At 32.9% G+C, this 23,759-nt stretch overlaps 1 protein-coding gene across 4 annotated transcripts in view; it reads right to left on the bottom strand.

Annotated features, from left to right (window-relative positions):
• LOC148301934 (uncharacterized) overlaps positions 1–23,759 on the bottom strand; it is a 204,780-nt gene that overhangs the window by 54,733 nt on the left and 126,288 nt on the right. For all 4 annotated transcript variants that reach the window (XM_088272469.1, XM_088272468.1, XM_088272467.1 and 1 more), the window contains one exon: positions 16,852–17,421. In XM_088272469.1, coding sequence (XP_088128595.1) covers positions 16,852–17,421 — 570 coding nt within the window. The remainder of the gene's footprint in view (positions 1–16,851; positions 17,422–23,759) is intronic.

Raw genomic sequence — 23,759 nt, 5'->3', positions numbered from 1 at the left:
TATAATTTTATTTTAGAAATTGATTTTTGTTTGTGAATTTAAATAATATACGGGTGAATCAGTAACTGTTGGTTGAAAGTTGTGTGTATATAACATGAAATTTCGTCTAGCTTCTCTCACCAGTCTGATGATGTCAAAAACGACGAAATTCGGTCACTGATTAAATAAAATATTAGTGAAAACAGCTATATATAGTTGTTATTTAATTTAAAAACTGCACTTCCACGAAGAAATGTCAGTACAAAACATAAGTTTAATATTAAATAAATATGAGAGTAAAAAATGACATTAATTTTGACCCCTCCTGGAAATCGAGACTTGAAGCTTTTAATTTAGCAGAGATCCTTTAATTTGTATGAAATTGGCTAAAAACCGAGATTTGTGAACAAGTATTTGAACACACTCAAAATCTTGTAAATTTAAAATTTCGTTTTATATTATAGTATTTGTAACGTTTTTAAAAATAAGGCCTTTTTAAATATTTCTTGTCCTTCGTTTATACGTAGGAAAAATTATAATTTTCTCTCTTATTAGTAATGGCTACATAAACTGTAGCTGCTGACAGGTTTACGGTGAAGTTATTAGCATAACATGAACTCGAACCGCGTTTTCTGTATAGAGGTACACGCGTGCTAACCGAGGGACTGCGTTGTGCGATTATTTACTAGTCTTACTCGAAATTACTCAATTATCTTTTCAGCAATATATAAGTAAAAGGGAAAAATAAATAGTGTAAGGGAAGAATGAACTTTGAACACAATTTAAATAAAATAAACACAAATAATAAATTATTTACAAAATACGATTCAAAAAATGTATTACGATTCTTTTTGATATGAAAACATATGTAAATTAAATTATTTTCAGTTAATTTATACCTATTGGCAGTTTTCCTTTTCTTTTCAGTTTCAAACTTTAAACCTTTTTTTTGCAAAATATGCAAAATTTTATAAAAAAGGAAATGCTACCTACCTTACCTTATAACAGGTATTGACGTATAGTTAGAAAAGACGGGGTCCAATATAAAAATCAGTAAAAATTAAATCCAAAATTCTTATAAGATGGTAATATGGAAGTCTGGGTATTTGCGGTGCTTACAACCGCTCATTCGCAGGTTAAAGTGATCACTGTGTACACTGTGAACATTCACCATTCAAGCCATGATAAACAACGACAGTACTCAAATTTCAGAAAGTTAAATATTTATATTAATTGTAGCATCTTATTAGAATTATTATGTACATACAACATTGCGAAAATGAAATGTGGTTGTCAATTATAGGTAGAATGAAGAATTTTACAATTTTGTATAAAGTGACTATTTAAATAAGCCAATGACAGGTTGTAAATAATCAGACAGCCATATAAATAATCAGACTTTCAAATTACCGTCTCAAAAGACTTCTTCATCTCTATTGAGCATTATTTTTTTAGGAATAAGTCCTAAATTTAGCAAATTCAACTTTTGTAAACAAAAATTTTAAAACATCTAAAATATTGGTAATTTGGAAATTTTATGTAAGTTTGATAATTTAATGTGCATTTAAAAAAAATTATCTGTGAATTCAAAAATATTTTGAAAAAATTGGATTCCCACCCAAAGGATTGTTATTATTATATATTATAGATTTTTAAACGAGATGATGAAATTCAATGATAAGAAAATGAATTTAATAAATAGTAAAAAGGATGTACAATGGTTAAAAAAAATAGCCGATGACATTAAATTGTATACGATGACACCTGCATACAATAAATATGTATATTTGTTTTAGTAAATAAATAACAACTGAGAATCTTAGTACATATATGGTAATAATAGGAGTATTTTATCTCGTCGAATGCCCAGAGGTATTTTTTGATGTATAACAGGATGTGTTTTGTTTTAAACTTGTGTTCAATTCTGCGTCATTTAAAATACCGGGCTAAATATTGAATGCCAAATAACTAATATTTTATGTTGCCAACACAAGGCCAAGGATTATTAAAAATAATAATATTATTAAATCATTTTCTGATGTCTATTACAAAATAGGTTATATTTTTAAAATATTGTTGTTCATTAATAAGATATGGAAAATTTTAGCTATCGAAAAAAATTTAATACAAAAATTTACAACATTTTGAGTGTGTCCAAATACTTGTTTACAAATCTGGATTTTATTCGCTTAGGAGTTATTTCTAACACTTCTGACAGTTAAACATAGATAAAGAAGAATATCTGTAAGTAAGCCTGGACATTAACAGGATTTACGAACATCATTTACGGTTTGGTTAAGTGATCACTTTTGCACACGTGTAACGTTCGCCAATTCTACCCATGATTGAAAACCACACTACTAATATTTTTGGAACAAGTTGATATATCGATCAAACTCGGGACCTAGTTAGTACATGTAAGTTTGGTCAATAAACATATCTAGAAGTTCCAAAAAAAAGAGTAGTCTGGTTGTCAATCATGGGTAGAATTGGTGAATGTTACACGAGTGTACAGTGATCATTATCCTTGCCTATAACGGTCGTAAGCTCTGTAAATGCCTAGACTCACATATTCTTTTTCATCTATGTTGATATGACAAATAATTGATAAAAATGACACTTTTTCAACGGTTTTTGGACACTTTTAGCATTAGTTTAGTAAATCTAAATTTAAAATTAAACCATTTATCATATTAATTGAAATTATAAATTACTGTATAAATGAATTCAGCTGATTTAAAATTTTTAACTCTGCCACCCTGTAATAACAAGAGCAAAGTGAATTTCATCCCTTGGTTTAAGAAATCAAGTATAAAAGTAAAGATTAAAGTTACTTTACGATTTTTTTAAAAGGTCAGGTCAGTTTATTATCTTTATTTTGAGAAGTATGGTATGTTTAAGGCTATATATCATTTGGAAGCTTTATTTATGGTAGATCTCACACGGTTTATGGTTTTATTTTGGGATATTTTAACGGCGTAATAAATCATTATTTAATTACAGTTGATTGAGACACTTTCAGTGGAAAACGTGAGATTTTATTAAAAGGCTTCCTGTCCGTACATATAGCAAAGTACATAGCGATAAAACAACGTATCAACAATATACGAAATCTATATTATTATTAATGTTTTTTTTTTAATTTCTTAAGTAAACGTGTGTTACATTTAAAACAAACTATTATTTACACTTAATTTACATCATTTATATATTTATATCACATTACAATAAACAAAACATTAATTTGAAATGGTTTTTTCATTCTTCATATATTCAGGCATCTCATCATAGGCATGCAGTGTTATGTTGATCGCTAACACGTGAAGGAAAGGTCATCAGCCCTCCGCTTCAGGTACCAGTCCAGGGTAATATTATCAATACAGTAATTAGTACTCTGACATAATATGTTATATGAATATATTATATGAAAATGTTCCCATACAAGGCAGCACGGGTTACTATATTGCAAATGAACTGTATTTTGCTGTGGAAGTGTTTTATAGCAATACGAAAAAAAGCAGGCTCTCTGCATTAAAAAATAATCGTTTTAAAAATAAAGGACAGTCTTTTTTTTAAAGCCTTATCCGCACCCCAATGGTGCAAAGGGCACTGCATCATATAAACGCAGTGTTATCTTGACCGTTGACAAATGAAGGAAATGTGATCAGCTCATCGCTTAAGTACCAGTATAGGTACTCCAATAATCTATAATTAAGTCATATGGTTTGATTGTTCAGAATACTATACATCGTCAAAGCTAAACCTGATTGGGAAGGTCTTAAATCTCCTAGGTTCTGTCATAACCACGCGTTGGTGTCTATCCTGTCTCGGACGTCGTTCGTTGTCATGGATTTATTCTGTCGACTAGTTTTAAACGGTCATTTCCAGTTAAGTTTAACTTCCTACGAGACCTGAATACGTTGTGGTTGAGGAAATTTAAATGATGTTTCCTTTTCTATGCTAGTTCAACTTCATGTTAATACCCCGTTTCGTTGTTGGATAAGAGGTTAGTTAGGCGCATTGGATTTTGGCCTAAATTCGTGGTTTAGCTAACATTTAATGAAAGTATTGCCAATATATAGTTGTAAAATCATGTACATGCAAAAATATAGCCGTTAAATATAAAGTTTTGACATTGTAACCATTTTAACATAGTTTTTCTTGATAGCAACAAAAACGCGTTCCGATATGTCTTGATTTTAAAAATAAAGGATTAAAAATGTAATTTTTTCTTGTGTTTTAGATGCACTTCATTCTTACAACTCGATCATCCAGAAATAATATTAAAATAAAAACAATTAAAATTAAGGATAATTTATATTACACCATTTCCGTACAAAATACCATTGTATTACCTAACGTTGACGTTAACTTCTGAAATGACCAGATAATTAGTAGACGTCATTATTTCATTCATTATGAAATTGAGTATATTTAAAAAAAGGGGTTTTCCTTTTGTTTTGAATATGTGATTAAAACCGGTTACTATCCATGCCATTCAACATTAAAATATTATTTGTAGTTTACATTTTAAAAAATGATTTTTCGGTTTATATCTGCTGACGTTTCGGTTGTCATTGCAAGGGCTATCATATCTAGCATCACACCGCTTCCCCGCAGGGTTAGGCAGAGAGAATAAAACGCCACACCACTCTGTCTTCGCAAACCATCTTCGTCTCTTCCACGTTCATGCACATCTCCTCATACACACCCGCCGATTATTTCAACTGCGAACCTGATCGTTTACAAGTATTCGACATACATGATAGTGCCAAGTTTTTCTCGATCTACACTGGCTATCGTAGCGATGCGAATAATAATTTTACGAGTAATCTTAGAAGATATCTTTTATTTCTCTTCACGAGGATGACGTCATGTCTTCATTGCGAGAATAATAATTGACTCTCCATATAAGCATAAACAAAACGTGTAGTGTGGAAGATTGAAGGCACTACATACATGTACCACTATACACAATGCGACACTAATCCAAATAAATTACTAGAAATTAAACGGTAAGCGACAGAGATGGAAAGATATCACCGCTTTTGCAGGGATGGAGAACCTGCGGCATGAGGAAACTAATTAACCAAACAATGATTAATAAATATAGTAAATTAATATATATCAAATGTCTGAAGTAAGACGTAAGCATCGTACTGAAAGAAAGAAATAAAAAATTCACTATTTTGCCCATTGGTGACCATCTAAAAAAAATCTTTTGTATATTAAAAGCATTGTTAACTTTGTGGTATGGTAATATAACACTCTGTTTATCATTCATCGTTTACTTTGTGTAATACCACTAAAAAAATTACAATTTTGTTTTTTACCGGTTTCGGAGTAATAATTACATCATCAGGTCAAATGTAGGTTTAAGTGAAATTGTTACGGTCTGACATTTAAACAAAACTAAAATTTGAAAGAGAGAGAGAAGACAAAATAAAGTGGTATTACACAAAGTGAACGATGAATGATAAGGAGAGTGTTATATTACCAAACCACAAAGTTAACAATGCTTTTAATATACAAAATAATTTAAAACAATAGATGTCTCTAGTGATTCAAGAACAATGTTTCAAAATTGGTTCATATATATAGAACTTCCAAGAATTTGAGTAGTGTGGTTGTCAGTAATGGGTAACATTGGTAAATGTTACACGTGTGTAAAGTGATCACTTAAACCAGCCTATGACCGTCGTGAGCCCCATTAATACCCAGACTTCCATATTCTTCTTCATCTTTGATGAGATGTCAAAAAATTATATACAAAATAATTATTTCAGCTTGAAAGAAATTAATGTCATCAAAAAATATGGTTTTACAGTTACTTTTACAAGTTTGATATCCCTGAATTGGTTCACATATGAAATGATGCAACACCTCTGAATATTCAGCGAGTCAACCTACTTTATCCTTTGTAATGCACCATTGTAGGATCGTGAATACCTCTCCTACGATCTCACCTACGTTCTACGTTTTGACAGATCTGCATATACTGCATATACCTACTGCGGAATACTATTACAGTTACGTAATATCAACACTGACGGTTAATTTAATTTAATTAAATATTTAATTTAAATATGTAGTTTGTATAAGATCGTGGTTGAAACGAAACCAACCACTCCCAATTCCCAACCTAGCAATAGATACTCTTTTCATCAATCAAAAGATTTCTTATAAATTTATTTATTGCTTTGGCGTTTAATTTGTAGAACTCTTAATTTATGTATTAATTTAAAATCAAACACAGGTTTTTGAGTCTACTAAGTTGTATTTTATTAACAAAAACACATAAAAAAATTATATAGTGACAATTGTTTCGCCTTGTTAGGCCATGACATTCGTTTGATAATGCCCTAACAAGGCGAAACAATTGTCACAGTATAATTTTTTTATGTGTTTTTGTTAATAAAATACAACTAAGTAGACTAAAAAAATCTGTATTTAATTTAAAATGAATACGTAAATCTTATAAATTTATTGATAATTCATTATTATCAGTATTAAAAATAATACAATAATGCCCTAACAAGGCGAAACAGCCATCACAAAAATAAATAAGTCGATTATTAAATTATACTGACGACTGTAAAGTATTTAAATTTAAAATACAAGTTTTACTTTGTAATTATCACATTTTCTTAAAATGTATTATGACACGTGTTTCAATGCATTCCGCATCATTTTTAAACACCGTATACGGACACAATGAAGCGGAATGCATCGAAATACGTGTCACAATAAATTTTAAGAAATAGTGGTATTTACCAAGTAAAACTATTAAAAATGCATAAATATTACTATAAAGTGACTTCCGAATCAATAAATTATATGTTTGTTTAATATTACCAAAAAACTGGTGATTTTTATTTAAAAGTGAAGTGTTTCACTAACATTCAACTATCCATTATTTACATTTCATTAGGAGATTTAAATATAATATATAACAAAAGGAATTTTATTCAGATAAGCCAATTGTACTTATTACGTTCAATGAATTTTGTTCATAACAAAGATATTGATTGCTTAGTGAAAAATCATCTTTGAATTTCTTATTTTCTTATTTAATATTACCAATAAAATTAGAGGTTTATATCAAAAAGTGATATGGAAATACTAAGTATTTTCAATCACACTAAAATTCAATTATTCGTTATTTAAATTTTATTAGGAGATTTTATATGTAATCAAATAAATTTTATTCAGATAAGCCAATTATACTTAATATGGTCAATGACTTTTGTTCATAACTGTACGAATATAATAATATATGAAATTTAATAATCTCGAATGCATAATTTCGAAATCGTACCGGTTAACTGTTTTCTTAACAGTTAAGTTTCAGCAAATCTAGATCTTCAGATCTTACTCTTATTAAAGTATGTAAATGCAAATCTTGTAATAATCGTGATAAGAGGTGGGCAAGATCCGGTATTTCAAAAGATCTGCATCAATGGATCTGCATCACTCGAATGATTTGCTTAGTAAGAACCGATAAATCGAACGACGAATCTTTCATCGGGCGAGGTGGAAGAAGTAATGATTACTTGCCGTTTTTAAATCAAGTTTTACTTGGTTAATCCCACTATTTATTTTATAATAAAAAGTTGTGGTATTTACCAAGTAAAAACGGATAGATATTAATAACGTTAATATTTATCCACAACGTGACTGCCGAGTCAATTATGAAATTTAAATGAACTAATTAACCACTATGCCTTTCCTCTGAAGGGGTAGGCAGAGAGAATAGAACGCCACTCCGATCTGTCTTTGCAAACGATCTTCGCTTCTTCTACGTTCAGGCATATGGCGTCATACAAACCCGCCGATTATTCCAGCTCCTAACCTGACCACTACTTGATAATGCCAAATTCATCATTTTCTTCGGTCCATTCTGCTTCTACTACCAAAAAAACGTTCTTTCTTCACACATTCGATTCACATGCCCAAGCCTATTTGGCAAAGGAATGAAAGAGGAAAAGAAAGTAGACTGAATGATGTAGAAATGCGATATCTTAGTGTGACATGAAATGGTGATATAAAGAAAGAATGCAAGGATAAGAAAAGCATTTACGATAAATTAAGAAACTAAGTTTCTCCATATAAAATTCCTGCCAATATTAGTTCAAAAATGATCAGTCAATTCATAAATCAGGATGTGTTAATTGTTTCATCTATGATTCGGTAAATCATTACCCAAAACTGGGATCTGATCACTCAATGAATGTAAATGAACGGGTTATTTAGATCCGGTTGTTCACAAACAGCTCGCGTGCAATCGTGATAAGGATAGATCTCACTTGTGATATGTGATTTAACATAAAACGTGAGTGATCGTCGTTCTATTTATATTGTTATATCGGAGTTGAGGACGCAAAATGATTATATCGTGTATGGGTAGACAAGAGAAATCTAATGAAAAATTATAGAAAACTTATATTAACACATGGTATATGTAATGTACATATGTTATTACGATAAGCAGATGTTTTTCGTTATTAAAAAAAATCAACAATATATTTAAGCAAATTTTGTATGTATGTGGATTTTTTTTTCAAATTTAATAATAATCTCATAAAGCGAAACAGCTGTCATTAAAATAAATCATTTTTAATTTTAATTGGCAAATACCAATTTTTCTTAGAAACTATATTTTCACGTGTTTCGATGCATTCGGCATTATTTCCAAACATCGTCTAGATGCGGAATGCACCCTAACACGTGTAACAATAGATTTTAAGAAAAAGTGGTATTTACCAAGTCAAATTTTAAATTTAATGTGGATAATACAACAAAGTTACTGCCGAAACAATTAATGAAAAAAATATTTTAAATAAAATATTTTTTTTTGTTTGATTTCTAAATCAAAGGTGATCTCGGTAAGTCACTCGAAGGTCTGGGGATAATAAATGAGTTTCAGTTCTTTGGATCTCAAATTGGCAATGAAGGAACTTGAGAAGGAGAGATCAGACGTCGTTTCGTTTTTGCCAAAAGTGCCATGTCTAAGCTAGACAAAATCTGGAAAGACCGTGGTGTAAGTAACAGACGAAGATAAAGCTTGTCAGGAGTTTGGTCTACTCCGTTTTTCTCTTTGCTGCTGAAACATGGACTATAAAAGGAGCAAAAGAAAAAAAATGGCATTCAAAAGTGGTGTTAGAGGTGCATTATCCGAATTCATTGGACAGCTAGACGCACCAATTAGTCCATTCGTCAGTAGTTGCACTTGGATGACTGGCCGGTGTCTGTACGCGAGGAATGCGCGTGGCAATGAGGATAGCCTGGAACGACTGGTTGTGATTGGAAGCCTGAAGTGGAAGAGAGGGAGAAGAATATCCCCTTAAGATGGACCGATCAAATTATGGCAGCAGCAGGCACCTCGGTCGTTGGAGCGCTACTTGCAGCGCAGTCAAGATATAACTGGAGAAAAGTCTTGCTTCTACAAGGGTCACATCCCTCAGTAATGAGGAATAAGACGGAGAAGAAGATTATAATCAATCCATATTAAGTTCCTTATCATTCATCGTTCAGTTTGTGTAATACCACTTAAAAGTTTTATTTTAAGTGGTATTACACAAAGTGAACTATGAATAATAAGGAGTGTTATATTACCATACCACAAGGTTAACAATGTTGTTGATATACAAAATAGATTCATATTCGACTATGAATCGAATACAACGATTCGTCCCCAACATCAAATGAGACCTGATTAACTTCCAATGACAAAATATCGATCGGGAATCCTGCCGATTAGTTACCGCCAACACTAATAGTATAATTGATCGGAGAGCACTCCCACAATGGTAGTGATGTGCAGACATTTCTCGGCATCGTGATTGATACTACGTCCCGAACTGGGGCATGTCGTGACGCGAGGCAAAACTACGTAACTCCATGTTCACACACACACACACACACACATAGATGGGAGAGAGACAAACACACGTATATCTTCCAGTACCCGTAGGAAAGAGACGGAAATTTGCACTAGTGAAAATACAACTGCAAATTCACAAATGGAATATCGATGACATACAGAAATGTATAATATACAATAAGATAACGAGTAATGAATTATAGTGTACACTGCGTTACGCGCGCTCTTTTGATCTGCCAAAATATATGCACATTCAAGGGATTAAAAAAAGCTTTTATTATATGAAAGATGAAATTCGATGAAGGCTCAATATACGATATATCATAACTCAATAACGAGTGTGGCGTTCCATCCTCTCTGCCTAGCACTGCAGTGAAACGGCATGATAGCAGTAGTAGTAGTTAGTTTTTATATCTATTGATCGAAAACCGTTTAGTTTTAAAAAGCAATTCATTATGGCCAAGTATTCATTAAGTCGCAACTTAATTTTCTCGAAACTCAGGTAACATTTCACGTAAATTAATATTTTTCTTAAAACGCCGTTTTTGTATTGAAAAAATTAGTTATTCTTGAAAAAAATATGTGGTTCTAAGAAAAAAAGAGAGAAAAAATATAAAAACGGTGTTAAGCAAAAAATGCCATTACGTTATGTGTTACCTGGGTTTAAAAAAAATTAAGTCGTGGACTATTGATTAAATTGATTATCCCGCTTAATAAATAAGAGTAATAGAAAGATTAATAATAAGAGTAAATGAGCAGATGCATGAATGTGAAAGAGGCGAGTAATGTGTGAAAATACAGTGGTGCGGCGTTCCCTCCTCTCTGCCTACCCTTGCAGAGAAATGGTATGATGGTAAGTTAAATAAATAAATAATTTTTTTAATCAAGGGGAATCGATCCAGTGATATCAGTTTTATAGTTTAAGATGTACTCTACTGCGCTGCGCCTGTCAGTTGAACAATTGAATGATAAGTATATTACACACACATAAGATTGATATTCATACGGCTGGAATGACAGATATGAAGACATATATCATATTGCGTTCATATCGCTAAGATTTCGCAATTTGATATAATTCTAATACAACAGTAAATAACGTACATCTTAAGGTCAACAACGTCTCCATTTAAATAGGCTTACACAAATGTAGGGTAGGCTTGCCATTATTGGACATTGATCTAATTATGGACATTTAAAATAATAGTATTAAAAATTGTTCCTAAATAGAAACATGAAATTCATTTATTTACTAACATAAATAAATCTCAAAAATATATTTTTTTTCAATATTAGTTTTCTAATCGATTTCGACAAGCACCTTGTATTCATCAGGGATAGATACGTACTATTTTGAATTTAATATTTATTTAATACCCTAATACATGAAAGCAGGACGTTTTCCCTTCATATAAAAAATAACGATAAAATTAATATTGCATAAAGATGCAGTGCGAATAAGATTCAGTAGTAGTAAGTGATGAAAACAAGGAAGGTAAAGGAAGAAAAATCAGGTCAAGAGTTGAGGGGGAGAGATAGAGGAACCGAGAAAGAATGATATGATGGACAGTTAGTGTTCCAATGGTTTCTTGAAAGTCATAGGAGATTTTTCAAATAAAATACAATCAAAGTTTAGAGCGATTTTAGACATTATGAAAAATGGATTATGGACAATGATTGACAACAGACGGCATGGAATGGCACAATAAAAAAAAGAAGACTCGAATTTGTAACAATTTTGGACCAGTTTCAACATCCCATGTGTGATTTTTTGTCTCTAAAACTTATTTGCAAACCTCGGTTATTTTTTGTAGACACTAATGTCGCTGTAAACAGACTGTGGCTGCTTTAATTTCGCCACAAGATGAACCGCTCTGAATGAAGTTTCGAAAGCGGAAGCATTAAAAATCGTCACGTGTGTAGTAGATGTATCAATCCCCGCCTCTCAGGAAGGCCGTGTGTGGAGCTACGTGCCGTAAGAGCCTCAGCGGTTCACGAGTCCGCTATCAATCACCATAATTTTAATACCACCATAAGGCAGCGGTTTTAAAACGGTACAAATGATATAAATTTAAAAGCAGGCTTAATTCACGACGTTATATTTTTTCAGTGATTTTTAAAAAGAAAAATCGCTACTCTTACATCAAATCAAGTGTCATAACTACAAATCATTTGTCATAAAGTAATCATTTTATTTAATAAAACAAAAATTATATGTTTTTTACACTACTTTTATATAATTTTACTGAGTTTCATCGTTTACGACATCATCAGACTGATGGGAGGCTAGACAAAATATTATGTTATACACACAACAAGGCAAGGGTGAAAACCATGAATTCATATAATTTTATATATTTTTTGTAATTTTAGATGAACCCTATCTACCGAAAGTACTTTATCGTATTTTTAATAAATGAAGCATATTCTGTTTTCTCACCCTTATCCACATCCAATGGTGCATAGGGCTCTGCATCTTATTGACGCAGTGTTATCGTGATCGTTATTTTACACAAAGGCAAGGTGATCACTCCTGCGTTTCAGGGACCAGTCAATGGTAATATTAAATAAATATTGGATCATAAAATCATAAATATTTATTTTCACCCCCCTGGGAATTGAACCAGGGACCTTCAGCACGGTAGCTAAGCACGCTGACCATTACACCGCGGAGGCGGACATGTAGTTTATACACGCAGAAAAATGTTAATGTAACCAATTACATATTTTTTGTTTCTTCAATCATTTAATTTCTTAGAGACCCACTGATGGTTATAAAATTGATGAAATATTTCCTCAAAATTGAAGATACGAGTGTGTCTGTCTAAGATGTAATTTGGATAGTTTCCTGAGTCGTAAAGTATGTTTCCTAACCTTCCATAAATAATGCAAGGTTGTGCAACGTTTGGGCACCATTGTTAGGCATGGTGTCGTGCGCGGCTTGCTCGCCTGATTTATGGTGATACATTATCATAACAGATACATCATGCTCATGATTTTTACATCAGAGATGATATAACTATGATTGATAACACACAAGTGAAGATGTTACAATAATCTAATATATACTGCATTATGACTATTTAAGGACTAATGATGACGATTCGCAAAATGTGTCAATCAAATTGTATAGTAATTGATTTGAGATTTGATTCTTCATCAATTGATGACACGTTAGAAAATATAAAGTAAGAGGAAATAAATAAAAAATCAAGCTATTAAGGTTTACGAAGATGTTTTAAATTTTTTTTACAAAGTAAACCCTCGAAGAAGAATAAAAATAAGAAGCAGAAGATGGTGAAGTTTATAGTAAAGATGAAGATGATAAAAAGGTGATGAATAACAAAAAGAAGAAAAAGATGATGATTGAGGTGAATATGAAATATAAAAGTGGAAGATGAATCAAAATAAGAAGGAAAGGAAAAAGTAGAAGATGAAAAAAAAGAGAAGAAGAAGAAGATTATAGTGACATAGATGAAAAACATGAAGGAGCCGACTATGGAGATGATAAAGAAGATAAAAAAGAAGATGAGGATTATTAAGATGATGATAATGAGGAAGATCACGAAAAAGGAAAAGAACAAGAAGAAGTTAATGATGAAGATGTAGATAAAGATAAAGACGATGTTGAAGCAAAAGAAGTAGAAAAAGAGGAGAATAATACGCTTTAATTGAACAATCAAGGTTTCACAACCAAAATCTGTATGAAGTAAGTATTCCTATAACGAGTAAATATTCACAGCTATCGGCCAATGAATTGAACCAGTCGCACATTCAGTAAATGATACATTTGTGTCGGTACCCGGCGATTGGGCAACAGCCATCAATCGAAATTGTTTAACAAATGATCCGATACGCGGCTCCAGATAAAAATGATGAACCCCACGATTTAGTAGGCAACATTTCGTGATGCCGCCATTCCTAGCCGAGCGTGGCTCCGAGATTCGCATCGCGGAGGCGCATGAGCCGTTTCGCAACCGCGACCGAGCGCATGCAGATTAACTGAGTGAGAAGAGGTGATACACTAACTCCAACTGGCTTATTAGATATATGTTATAAGTGCCTCAGCTTGATGTGAAGCATCTATCGTTCCTACGAAAGAAGATGGAAGTCTGACCAACCCACGGCTGAAAACGAAAAATTCTAACCTCTAAGCCTCATTAGATATATGTCATAAACAGAGGCGTGCATTCTAGATACGCAAAAAAGCAGTGCTTACCCTGGATTAATCGCGTTCCATTTAGAAACACGACCAATGCCTATTATGCTTAATCCTTACCCAACCCTACTCCCTACCCTGATAAAAAAAACTCTTTGCATGCCACTGGTCATAAGTGCCTCAGCTTGATATGAAACATCTATCGTTCCTTTATTAATTTATTTAAAAGAAGATGGATGTGTGAGCATGATAGGGGTTATCACCTGGGCTGACAACGAAAAACTCTAGCATCCTTATTAAATATATGTTACAAGTGCCTCAAATGAAACATCGATCGTTTCTCTTTATATGAAAGAAAATGGAAGTCTGAGAATCTCAAGGCTTACGACCTGGGCTGACGAGGAACGAAAGATGTTTTATATCGAGTTGAGACACTCATGATATTAACATCTCATTCATGGGGTAAAGAATGCAGTGTCATGATATAATGAATAATATTGATATTGCTTAATATTGTACGATCTATTGCACCTAATCATAAAAAATAAATTGGGTTTCTCCACCAAGGAGATATTTTTATATATTTTTTACACAGGGCTGTTGAATTACATAAGTCCTGTAAATACCCACACCTTCACATTCTTCTTCATGCATGTTGAGATGTCAAAAATGTTAAAATAACTCCTAAGTGGAGTAACTAAAATTTGTGAACAAGTATTTGGATACACTCAAAATGTTGAGAAGTAAATATCAAGTTGACATCGCGTCGAGCTGATGCGGTGCCCTATGTACCATCTGGGTGCTGACAAAAATGTATTGTAACATTTTTAAATCATGATGAAATCGTGTAAGTTTTTTGTTTAAAGAGTCGTGTACTAGGTTTAAGGAAGTTAATAGCGAGTTTCAAAAAAAACTGTACTGTTTTTATTGATCGAATCTAAATTGAAATCTATGGCCTGAAGGTGTGAAGATGAGGTTGGAGATGTTATGATTCCTGTATAAACTGGACTAGATAACTCGGTAGTCGTGTCGTAGTAACATCACGATGATTTCGCAACTGCCTTCTCGTGAAATTCGAGCCCAACAACTTGGATCCTGTAGGCTGTGTACTACTACGTCCGTGGTGATTGATTAAACATCAAGAAAATGAAAACAGATTTTAGAAAGTAAAGGTTAAAAGATCAGCAGTTTCAGGCTATTTAATTTAAGCGTGAATATGATTCATTTTAATTTTATTATATTTGGGAATTAATTATATATGTAACGGCAAGTAATACACAAATACGAGTAGGTACTTATACTGTTCCGATTACATAATTTCATATTTGTGAAAATACCTGGAAGAGGGATGCGATGGTGGATAGGGGTAAAGGGGATATATCAAAACTCAAGTCAGAGACAGATTGTATGAAACAAGGGACACATCACGATGTCTTTACATCATAGGACGCGAAGAACCTGAACATATTTTGAACCAGGCAATTCCATGGATCTTCGAGAATAACCAGATAATTCACGGATGCTGCAGAAAGATAACATGATTTGAAGGCATGGCCTACAACCCGAGTATGAGGAGAGCTAACCCCAACAGTTTTCAAAGACGATAAGTTGGAATGGAGCCAGGAAGAAAAAGAAAATAAAAATGATTAAAATAGGGAGACTTTTCAATTCTTAATATGCCATTTGAAAAGTATTATGAATGTTTTAGACGATTTTCTAAAATGCTTCGCACACGAGTTTAAATTAATGTAATGTAATCGACCGCAGTATTAAAATAATTTTTACGATATTTCAAGATATCTGTCGAGATTTCAAGATACGTTTCCGACCGTTTCAAACTACAGTCTAGCTGTAATGAGCGTGTGTGTAATTATCGATGATTGATTTCTAGAATATTTTTTTGGCTTCTGCACGCCCCAATTTCTAATCGTGACTACCAAGCTTGTTATTTATTTAAAAACGTTACACACTAAAAACTAGAAGCTTTGCTCCTCAATCATAATAAATCTGGCATTTCGTTATTTTATTACCTACGACTACGAGCAGGAATGTATATTTGCTAAAATTTATATTGGAAATTGCCAATTAAAAGTATATGTATCATGCGATGAGAAAAAAAATGAGAACGGATTATTTTTTTAATCAGAACTCACGTATTTTATATTTGTAAATAAAAACTAGAGATATATACGATAAATTACAAATATTTTTATCTTTAAATGAGTTCATGTTTCGAGAAAATAGAATAATGACAATTATAATGTAACGACGCTGGACCATGGGTTGGCAGAGGCCAATGACTGTATGTATATCCATATTTCTAAAGTTCACAAATTTCTTTAAAATTTTTTAAATACCATAGAAATAAAAAAGAATTAAACACGCTTATATTTGTTTTTTTTTTTAATCTACATTTTAAAGATAATTTAGGATTTTAAATAAAGTAGTGTAACAATTAAAATTTTGTATCGAAAATATCTACGAAACAATAAATAAATCATTTATAATGTACCTGTAATTCAATGATACATAGTAAATTTTGCTATGATGTAAATAAAAGGGTAAAAACTGGTGTTATTTAATTAATTGTCGGGTTGTGGTCCCGTACTCAGTGTCGCAGACTCTTCAGACACAGTTTCTGGGTTCTAACTCACCCAATCATCATTGTATACCTATTTTTAATAATGAGCCGTCCAAGATCACAGAAATAGTATGAAATTGAAGTATTTTTGTAACTAATAAAGAAAAACAAATATTTCTCTTAAAATAAATAAGTTTGAAATAATGCAAAGATTAATTGTAAATACGAAAATGGATTAAAAGCACTTACCGTTGAATACTCGGCACAGATGTCAATACTCTCCACGAACTTGCACACGTCATCAACAGTCCACGAGGCGACTTCCGAATTCGCGGCGGAACAGTCTCTTCTCGCGTCACCCCTACAGCACCCCCCGCACTCTCTCCCCGACGAAGAAGCCGGAGACTTCCTTCCGGTAGAACCGGGGGACTTCCTCCCGGAAGAGGCGGGACTCGCGGCTTCCGACTTGACACTCCCGCATTGAGATTTATCGTATTTGGAACCTTCGGCACAACCGTTTCTAAGCTCCGTCTTGATTGACAGGGAAAAAATTTGACTACTTTCAATCCCTGGTGACCTTTCTCTTCCTTCTCCGAATGAGTTCCAGCCGGTAGGGGAGGACGATTCGTTTAAAGGTTCGTCTTTTGGGCTGGTTCTCGGTTTCTTCGCTGTGGAGATCAGCGTGCTAGCCGCTGAACTGAGATCTAGGGGGGATGATAGAGGAAGGGTATCACTATGTCCGGGTGATCTTTTTATACCCTTGAGTTGCGCTTCGGCTCCTTTGGTGGCATTCGCTACACGCGCGAATGCTAATAAAGCCTGTGAACAAAAGAGAAAAAACACTTGAAATACTGCAAATTTACATAAGTACATATCGCTGGTTAAGTGCCAAAGGACCAAAACGCCAAAAATAATAAACTCTTTTCAAAAATGGTATCTAAATCGTCAACATTTTCATATTCGAAAGACCCATGATTCTAGAAATGGACATTGAATCTATACATATCTATGAATATTTAATAAAAAGTGTTTAATTTAAGTGGTATTACACAATATGAACGATGAATGATAAGGAGAGTTAATAAAATTTTGAATGTGTTCAAATACTTGTTCACAAATCTGGATTATCTCCATTTATAGGAGTAATTATATTTATTATATTATTTTTTTGACATTTTCACATATGTAGATGAAGAAGAATATGTAAGTCTGAGGTTCCGTAAATGCCCAGATTCCCATATTCTTCTTCATCTATGTTAGGATGTCAAAAAAAATAATATGATAAGGAGTCTTCAAAATGCACATCGCTATAAGATAAGGTGTTAAGAAGTATGATTATATAATATATTGATTGACCTAGTTACTAGCCGAGACGATAAACTTTATGCTCACTCATTGACACACTATTGGAAGATTTTCTATTGCATGATCAGAAACATACATCAAATAGTAACGCGGTACATTGTTTTATTTCAATCACTTGAAAAGACGTGCATATATCGAAGACCTTTATCTTCACAGAACATACACAGTGGCGCAAAATTACTCACCCTATCGGAAGAGATATCTATTGATGAGATGAAAGAAGTTTTTTACTGAGCAGAAACTCTTTAATTAGTATGTGAGGTCCGAATCCTGTATTGTAATCACATACATGAGAAACGCTAGAAAATATCTTTTCATTTTATTATTTTAGCTTATAATTTTAGACTATGGCGGTTGTAAGCCCCGTAAATGCCCTGAATTCCATATTCTTCTCCATCTATGTTAAGATGTAAAAAAATAAAATAAAAAATAACTCCCATAATTGGAGATTATCCAGATTTGTGAACAAGTATTTGGACACACTCAAAATGTTGTAAAGAATACCTAATATTCGGATATATATTTTTTACAACATTTTGAGTGTGTCCAAATACTTGTTCACAAAACCTGGATTATCTCCAATTACGGGAGTTATTTTCATATCATTTTTTGAAATCTCATCAAAGATGAAGAAGAATATGGAAGTCTGGGCATTTGCTTAAATAATAAAAATGAAAATGATATTTTCTGGCGTTTCTCATGTGTGTGATTACAATCCAGGATTCGGACCTCACATACTAATAAAAGAGTTTCTGCTCAATAAAAAAGCTTCTTTTCATCTCACCAATATATGACTCTATTGAAGTTCTAGTGATTCAAGAACAATGTTTCAAAATTGGTTCAAATATTTAGAACTTCCAAGAATTTGAGTAGTGTGGTTGTCAATAATGGGTAGAATTAGTGTATGTTGCACGTGTGTAAAGTGATCACTTAAACCAGCCTATGACGGTCGTCAGCCCCCAAATGCCTAGGCTTCCATATTCTTCTTCATCTTTGATGAGATGTCAGTATATATATTTTTTTTTCTTCAGTAATTTTCCAGCACACTTCCTTATCGCATTATCTCATTTACTCTAATTATTCATAGTTTTTACTTCCTTCATCGGCCGAACTACACGCACATGCACTTTTCTTCATACGTATAGTCTGTCCGCTACGTGAAAGAACCGAATCAGGTCGACGCTAAGTGATTCAATGCCACTTTTTACACCGTGGAAAACATGGTAAAAGCCTTTTCGCTGTTGCCTTAACAATATGAAGATTACTTGTGTACCCCATCAGATTACCCATTGTTCATACATGAACTTAAAACATTGATTCGCAACAATTTACGTTCTCTTCTTCATACATAGCAATTTACAGATAACTCCATCGATTGATATGAACAATAGCGTGATTTATCACATACAATGTATGCATTGCTGAGGAATATTTCTCATAATGATTTTGATTGGAAATCATTAAATTATATATATAGTATAATTAAGACAAAACTTTATATTTTTGACATCTCAACATAGGTGAAAAAGAATATGGAAGTCTGGGCATTTACAGGGCCTATGATCTAAGCTGTAGCTGTCATCATCTGGTTAAGTGATCACTTTACACACCTGTAACATTCACTATTCCAACCTTGACTGCCAACCACACTACACAATATTTTGAAACTCATACATACATATATCACACATCTTATGTCGCTTCATATTTGAATTACGGCCCCATCCATGGTTGGTTTGAAAAAGCTTTTATTTTGCAGATACCCTTTTATCGAAATGTGCAAAAATTTTTACGGATTTTTTTACATATTCGGAAACGCCTAAAGACATGATTTACATTTTTTATGCATCGAACAAGTTTACCAGTTTTGACATTTTGAGTGTGTTCAAATACTTGTTCACAAATCTAGGTTTCTCTACAAAGGAGTTATTTATTATGTTGAGATGTTAAAAATGCAATAATTACTAATTGAATAAACTCAAATATTTTTTTGCGAATAATGTGAATTGTCATAATAAATTTTAATAAGTAAGAAAGGTAAATTTAATCAAGTCGCGGTGTGCGTGTGAATGTATTATTATTTTTCGACATCTCATCAAAGATGAAGAAGAATATGGAAGTTTGGGCATTTACGGGGCTGACGACCGTCATAGGCTGGTTTAAGTGATCACTCTACACACGTGTAACATTACCAATTCTACCCATTTTTTAATAGATTTATATTATCCACTGACACTTCGTGATGGAATTGCATTTTTAATTTATTATTAGATTAAAACCAATATTTTTAGCTTTTCCACTTTTTTATTTGACCAGCGACCGGGTTTCGTCGTTACCGACATCATCAGACTGATGATGTAGGTAACGACGAAACCCGGTCGCTGGTCAAATAAAAAAGTGGAAAAGCTAAAAATATTGGTTTTAATCTAATAATAAATTAAATTCTACCCATTATTGACAACCACACTACTCAAATTCTTGGAAGTTCTGTATATATGAACCAATTTAGAAACCTTGTTCTTAAATCACTAGAACTTCACTTGATGCCCAGACATCCATATTCTTCTTCATCTATGATGAGAGGTCAAAAAATAATATGAAAATAACTCCTGTAATTGGAGATAATCCAGATTTTGTGAACAAGTATTTGGACACACTCAAAATGTTGTGAATGTCTTCATAAAAATTCTAGTTTCCTAAATACGAATCTAGCGTGGTAAAGCCCACAAACCGTTTATCGGAGGGGCTTTAACTAACCGTGATACCTAATTCGCTACTGAACTTAAAATTAACAACACAAAATCGTTAAACAATCCGTAACAGCGAAATAATTATCACTATTCATTCACCTTCTGCGCTCCAGTTCTCTGCAGTGCCTACAGCTTATGTTACTATCTTCCACTGACGCTTGCTTTACCCATCAGATTTCATTGCTAAGCTTACTTTGAACATTAGCTATTAAACAATAGCCAAAATACGCTTAATTGTACTTTAGATCAATTAGAATTTATACACTTATAAAAATAACGTAAAATATATTAAAAACAAAACCAATGGAGAACTCAATATGACCTTAAAGTGTCACCATAAGTCTGATTTCATATTATATACGTAGATTTTTAGCGGCCATGATAATTACAAAAACAATTTTGTTTGTGTTTTGTATGGTTTATTTATATCTAATATAAATACACATGTTCACATTAAAATAATAAAGTTTTTTTGATTTATTTCAAACCTTTTTTATACAAAGGACTTTCGGTTTTAACGAATAATTTCTTTTGAATATACCACTTAATGAGTTTTATTTATATATACGACTAGTTTCGAAAATTTACAAATGTTTTCATCTTCTGAAGTCGAAATAATTTTAATAAAAAGTTATAATTTTTACCAAAAGATGAAAACATCTGTAAGTTTTCGAAACTAGTCGTATATATAAATAGAACTCATTAAGTGTTACATTCAAGTGTTTAATTAAAAAAAAATCAACATGTCATTCTACAAAGTTAATGCCGAATCAATAAATAATGGGATACTTCCTCCACTCAAATAGTACGTTATATGGAGGTTTTACTGGAATAAAAAAAAATAAGTGTGTAGTTTTTTCCACATGAATTTTATTTGACCTGCGACCGGGTTTCATCGTAACTGACATCATCAGACTGGTGTCGGTTACGACGAAACCCGGTTGCTGGTAAAATAAAATTCATGTGGAAAAAAACTATTTACAAGGTTGTTATTTTATACTTTTCCACCAAGAAATGTCAGTACAAAACTTAATAGTTTTTACTGTATTTTTAATTAAAGTTAAAAATTGAGACGTCTACAACTGACGGGTTAGGTTGGAAAACCTCGCTATCTATAAATTGAATTATCATAGCCTGGTTTGTTGTCTGACCGCGCGTCGAGTTATTAATGTATGCGCGAATCCAGGCCTGAAAGACTACCTATAAAATCAGTAATTACCTGAATTTCAATGGTAAAGCTCAGAGGAGAGCGGTAATTGGATACGCTTGGCTTGGTGAAGAAAAGCGTGCCGGCCGTAAACAATAGGTATGCATCTCTTATGAATATTAAAGGCCACGGAGTGTATGTAATTTGGTGAGCGAGCCGCACAGCGGCACGCGCCGAGTAATTTAGCTGAAAAGCGGACGCTTGAAGGAGGGTACCGAGCGCTGAGGAGAGCATGGTGCATAGCCAAATGGTTCAACAATACTCATCCTAGGACAACGCAACATTTAACTCATTCAAGATACACGTATCCTCGAGTAACAATATCATTACACTAATGAATTAAGTTAAAAAAATCCATTTATTTCATAATTTATGTTCGGCGGGTAAATGGACAGAGTAATATGGCGTTCTATTCTCTCGGCCTACCCTTACGGGAAAGCGGCGTGATTGTTAGTTAGTTTGTTAGTTAATTAAGTGCTTTTAAATTTTGACATCTCAACATGGATGAAGAATAACGAACGTCTGGATTTACAAGGCTTATGACATATCATAGGAAGGTTAAGTTATCACCTTATACACGTGCAACATTTGCCATTCTACTAATGATTGAAAACCATACTACTCAAATTTTCGAAACCCCTTTGAATCAGCGAACCAGTAAAAAAATAACATTCGAGAACGATAATCACTCAAAATTATCATTCATTTACTATTTTTTTTTTACTAAAAAAGGATAGAGAATACATTTATTGTACGACTTTATGGGGCTCAGAGCAAGGTAGGGTAGGCAATGATTTTGTGCCTACATGAAATGCACGCCTCTGGTAACCTAATCCATTTAAAACTGAACTATGGAGACGAAGTATAATTAAAATTTTAAATTATGTTAATAAATATAAATTAAATGCATAATTTTAACAAAATAAAGATTGCTTATCAAAATATAAAATGCAATTAATTGCATTGAGTAGATATGGGTAGGTATACCGGATAAATTTGCCAAAACATTATTTTGTTTTATTAGTCATTGCAATTGAAATAGTAATTGTATTCCTCAAGCCTCATTAGTAAAGTATTCAACATATCTAAGGTCGTTTTCCAATGAATAAGTCATACGACATTCGCCAATAAAATCGTTTTCCTCGTTTTTATTATTTTAAAAAATGAGTCTTGTCCTTGCACAATAGTTTCGGAGCGGCGGCCGCCGGAACCTACTCGGGCAAGGCTTTAAATTATTACCCACTTCCGCCAAAACAAACAACCGTAAGGCAGAGCGCGACAACCTTTTACAAGAAGATGGACCCGCGATATGCTCAACAGGGTGACCAATTTCATGAAAACTTGATGTATTTCATTAGGGCGGGGTATTCAATGGCCCGCAACTAAATGTAAAACTTAAACTTACCAGGACTAGCTAAAGAAGAGTCATTGCTTCCATAAGGGTCGCAATCCTCAGTAATAAGGAATAAGACAGAAAAGAGAAATATTATTTAAAAAATAGTAAGCGGAGACACGTCTGGCTTCTCGCGCAGCCGGTCGCTTACTGAATTGTATATTTGCGAGCACGCCCTTAACAAATTTATAGAGTTTTAGTGCGATTTGTAACTCACAGTCTTTTGAGTGAGTATCTTCATTTAATTTATATGAGTATCTGTCATATTGCGACTGACATATAGTAGGTTGAAGTCAATCATATCGTGTATTTCGTTTGGGTCAAAAAACTTAAAAAATAGGTATTTCCACTCCAAGTGAATAACGAAAAATTCGTAACATTTAGATGCCTCGTATCTAGGAAGGTCAATATCCAATTCTCAGAATATAAAGTCTTTTGAGAA

This window comes from Brachycentrus maculatus, unplaced genomic scaffold, assembly GCF_059751285.1.
Source record: "Brachycentrus maculatus isolate JH-2025_06_01 unplaced genomic scaffold, ASM5975128v1 h1tg000498l, whole genome shotgun sequence".
NCBI classification, from domain to species: Eukaryota; Metazoa; Arthropoda; class Insecta; order Trichoptera; family Brachycentridae; genus Brachycentrus; species Brachycentrus maculatus.
Note: the sequence above shows the minus strand (reverse complement) of the source record. Positions and strands in the feature narration are given on the sequence as shown.